Source organism: Apium graveolens, chromosome 2 (assembly GCF_009905375.1).
Source record: "Apium graveolens cultivar Ventura chromosome 2, ASM990537v1, whole genome shotgun sequence".
Lineage (NCBI taxonomy): Eukaryota > Viridiplantae > Streptophyta > Magnoliopsida > Apiales > Apiaceae > Apium > Apium graveolens.
The window spans coordinates 170,599,385-170,604,336 of record NC_133648.1 but is presented as its reverse complement, the minus strand read 5'-3'; the positions used below and the strand labels follow the sequence as shown (position 1 = coordinate 170,604,336).

The following is a 4,952-nucleotide window of genomic DNA, read 5'->3' as shown; positions in this document are numbered from 1 at the left end:
GGTTTCTTTATCTCCAAATCTCGCTTCTTCTCTGTTTTTATGTTTCATATGTGCAAATTTTTGCTCTGCTAGTAGAGTCATGTTCAACACCACTGAAGATGGTATCCAGAACAATACAGCAACTCAAGTAACCATGTTGGCAGGCAGCGAGGTTAGTAATGGTGCTTATAGTTGTGGGAACGGAGGTGGTGGATCGTGTTCAGGTGGTGAAACCGGTGGAGGAGGCGGAGGTGGTGGCTGGGGTGGGGGTGGTGGTGGAGGAGGGGGAGGCAATGGCGGTGGCGGTGGCGGTGGAGGTTTCATTTCTGGCTCCGATTGTTACCCTCCACAAGGGCCCCATGTAACACCGCCTAGTTGCACTCCACAATGCCCAATGCCAACACCACCATGCCAGATGCCAATGCCTCCATGTCAAATGCCCATGCCGCCATGTCAAATGCCAACACCGCCATGCCAGACGCGAATGCCCTCATGCACTCCACAATGCCCAAACATGTCGCCAGTACAACAACCATGCAGTCCACAATGCCCCCAACCGATGCCGATGCCGATGCCAACACGATGCAATTATTGTAATCAACAGCCAGACTGTCCAAATAATGATTGTAGAAATGGCGGAAACACAGGGATGGGATCCATTGGGGCCACAAGTGAGGGAACAGATCATCAAGACAATGAACAGAAAATGCAGAAAGAGGATCCATGACTGAATAGTTTCATGTCATCTTTTCTGTACCACTAGGTTGTGGCTGCCCTCTCAAAAAACATTCAAACTGGAGAGTGAAAATATAAATTTATTTTTAACTGAAATCATAATATACGCGTTCTTAGGTCTCTCGTGTCTCTCATTTAGGTAAACTTTGCATTAGATTATAAACTGATTACCAAGATTAGAATAATAGTTAGTACAAACTAAAACAAATATGTGTGATCAAACAGAGTACAACTCTTTTTCCAATTTATTATATTTTCTGATCAAACAAATATCAAAAGCAGAGGGGAAGGTAAAACAGTACGTACAATTGTATAAAACTGTACGGGTATATTTGTTTTGATTCCTACATTGAAGATATAGCAAGCCACTGCACACGGCAACATTTTACATAAAAATATACTTTATTTTGAAGTGAATTTGTAGGAGGCATATGAAAGGGCATGAAGACTCCAGCTATGGTGGATAAGCTCAGCCTTTGAACTTTCACCAGAAGCACCTATAGCTACGTGTAACGGATAGAAGTGGTCCGGGTGTGGTTGGGCTAGTTTTGCATGTGGTGCCTTCTCCAAATAATTGTTTACATCTTCATACCTAAAGGAGAAACAAGACATCTTAAAACCAAAACAATGGCACTTGCATACTAAGGTAAACAAATTTCTAAACAAAAATCAGTGAAATTGACAATTAGGTAACACATGCAGAAATTCAGCTTATTAACAAGTACTTCAAGAGTTGATGGTGAAATACAAACTTAGATGCAACACGTTATTTGAAGAAACTATCCTCCACAGCTTAACATAGTACTAAACTTCAAAGTCAATCTGTTAACACAATATATTGCCCAAGATGTACTCATGAAGCATCCTACCCAACTTATAACTTATATGGATTGTTAAATCCTCCTCAGTTGAAGATAGTATTAAATTTTTGGGTTTGTCCTATATAAGCAAGATTCATGAGGCAAGGAATTCTAATCAACTAATATTACCATTAAGTTTATCACAACAAAAAAATCAAGTGATGATAAATAAGAAAAACGAAGAGCAAGGAAAAAAGAAGCATTACCTTCCGTCCAGGAGGGCATCTCTAAGCCAGGTATCAAACTCTTTAGCCCAAGAAGCAACAGAGTTGGTCTCCCGCAAAATCCTCAAATTATGAGTTGCAGACCCAGAACCAATAATAAGAACGCCTTCCTCCTTCAAAGGAGCCAAAGCCTTCCCCATGTTGAAATGATGATGTCCATCCTTGTGTGTCTGAACTGAGAGCTGACACACAGGAATATCAGCTTCAGGGTACATGAGCATGAGTGGGACCCATGCACCATGGTCTAGACCCCTATTTTTGTCCACATTAACCATTCCAAATCCAGATCCTTGGAGAAGCTCCTGAACCCTTCTTGCCAATTTTGGAGCTCCCAGAGCAGGATACTTAATCTAGTATTACAAAATTCACACAAACAAGCCAAAACATATTTATGTTAGCAGAAGTACATATTACCACAAACAGTAGCGGACGTATAGTGGATGGTGTGCAGGTGACACCATTAATTGTTCTTTTTTCTTCAATTTTTTATATATACAAATTAATATTATTTAGTGGCTGTGTGCCTCAGTTCATGTATTAGCACTATATTAAAACATGCTTATATGCATCATATCTTCCTCCTGACTTCTCCATCGACCTTTTTTAACCCCAAAATCTCCATAAAAAATTCATCCTCCAAGTTCTCCATAGTCATTATTACTTCATTATATTCCTCAAAAGTTGCAATTTGATAAAGAAAAACAGAGGCTACAAGGTGTTTGTGAAAATGTCACAAATTATTTCATGTTATTATACTTTGACATTGTCAATTGTGTGTTGATTTGTGGATAAATATCTCTACTTGCTTCACTATTGACACACCGGATATCTCAAATGTTCTTTTAAAGGAAAATACTTCTCAAGGTCAAGCAGGCAAAAAAAAAATCGTATTCCAGATATTTTATCAGTCCATCAATCACCAACCATACCTTCCCACGACTTTGATATTGCTAATCATCTACAAGAGCCAGGCAAAAGAAAAAAGTCGAATAATTTTTCATCCAAGGGGATTTAGCAAGGAGAAGGTACATACAAAGAGGGACTTGCCAATTGGAAGATTATGCATTTTTTAGAACATCACTGTTGAATAGATCAATCTTTTTTAAGTGCGTATTTTATCAAATGCACGACAACCACAAACCAAATGAAATACAGCCATTACATCCTAGAGCACTACTGGGAGGGTCAAATGTAAGCAAACCTCCCTACTCCTAAACGAAACATTTAATGTCAACGCTCACAAACAATCCAATTCATTGGTACCACAAAAATATACAACACATATGATGCTGACTAACATAATAGTACAAGATATAAGCAAAGGTTGAAAATTGTACCTGATACATGGGTTTGGGAAAGCCATAAAAGTCATAGATGGTATCATTAGGACCAGAAATTAGATTAACAGCAGGAGAATCTGTTTCCCAATGAGCTGAAATTACAAGAATAGAAGAAGGTCTTTCAGACAAAGAGACTTTTTGTGTAAAAGATTTCAAGAAATGTCTGGCTGGTAAACTATCATCTATTGACAAGGTTGGTGATCCATGTGATATGTACACTGTCTCCTTTATTGAACCCATCCCCCCTTCCTTTTCCTTTTATGCCTCTCTCTTAATCCTTCTCTTTATCCTTTGAATCAATCAATTCTTACACGAATTTATAAATACACACGCTGGGGGGGGGGGAATTTGTTGATTACTAATCTGAGTAATCTTAAAGTATCCTAGATCCAGCGTAACGCTGTTTGGTTGTCACTGATGATCTCATTCTTACCGAACTCTGTACTCCTTGGGCCTACTCAATTCTTCCGACCGACCGAGCAGGACGCGGTATTAGCAGGCATTTTTAAACTCCCTTACAGCATAATTATTTTAAATAATTTTAATTTTTTATATAAAAATATAATGTTTGAATTTTTATACAGAAAAAAAATTAAAAATAAAGAAAAAATATGTAAAGAATTCGGTGAAACGGAGTGAGTACTTCTTTGAGTAATCTATTATATATATAATACAACAAAGGGATTTTGATTAGCAATTTAATTAATATAACGATTATAGCCCTACATTAATATCTATATAATATTTATTTCACATCATCATTCATTTCTTAAAAAATATTAATTGTTGTATAATTAATATATGCATATATACATTAGTACATACATATATGCTTACATACATACAATAAATATATACATATATATATAAATTAATATATGCTTATACATACATATATATGTACATACATACATAAATACATACATACATGAATGCATGCATGTATGCATACACACATACATACACATATATAAACATGCATATACATACATACACATACATACATACTTATATAAACATACACATATATACATACATACACATATATGCATATATGCACATATATAAACATATATGCATGTATGCATACACATATACATACACATATATAAACATGCACATACATACATACATACTGATATATTCTTATTTGTAATCAATTTAACATAGTCCTCCAACACAATGAAATGACCAAATATTATATTAAATTCTATGAAATAAAAAATAAAATAAACTATTTATACACATATGTATGATTTATACTTCACTTTATAATTTTGTGATGTATATCATTTACTCCCACAATCCCATGTGCGCTAGCGGGGTTTGTTGAGTAAATTAATCGATATGACAATTATACCCATATATTAATATCTTTATAATATTTAATTCATCTCGTCATTCATTTATTAAAAATTATTAATTGTTGTATAATTAATATGTGCATACATACATATGCATATATATATATATATTAATATACGGATATACACACACATATATACTCGTATACTCTCATTTGTCATCAATTCAACCTTGTGCTCCAATATAATGAAATGGCCAAATATTATATTAAATTCATTGAAATAAAAAATAAAATAAACTATTTATAAAGATATGTGTTGGGTATAATACTAACTACACAGCAACAATGAGCAGTTATATATATAATAACAAGAACAAGGCAAATAACTAAATAACCAACTAATGAAACAAAACACGAAGGTAATAACAAACTATAAAGACTGTAATTGACAAAGAAAGTAAAGAAAACTTATCTTTTATCACTTTCCAAATTTTGATAAGAAGAAGAA

The 4,952-nt window shown here is 34.7% G+C and overlaps 1 protein-coding gene across 1 annotated transcript; it reads right to left on the bottom strand.

Annotated features, from left to right (window-relative positions):
• Positions 1-924: 924 nt before the first annotated feature.
• LOC141707988 (4,5-DOPA dioxygenase extradiol) lies at positions 925-3,610 on the bottom strand. Its single transcript, XM_074511449.1, has 3 exons — positions 3,136-3,610; positions 1,781-2,148; positions 925-1,306 (listed from the first exon to the last, which is right to left on the bottom strand). The coding sequence occupies exons 1-3, from the start codon at positions 3,376-3,378 to the stop codon at positions 1,117-1,119; spliced, it is 801 nt and encodes a 266-aa protein (XP_074367550.1). The 5' UTR covers positions 3,379-3,610; the 3' UTR covers positions 925-1,116.
• Between the last annotated feature and the right edge of the window lie 1,342 nt (positions 3,611-4,952).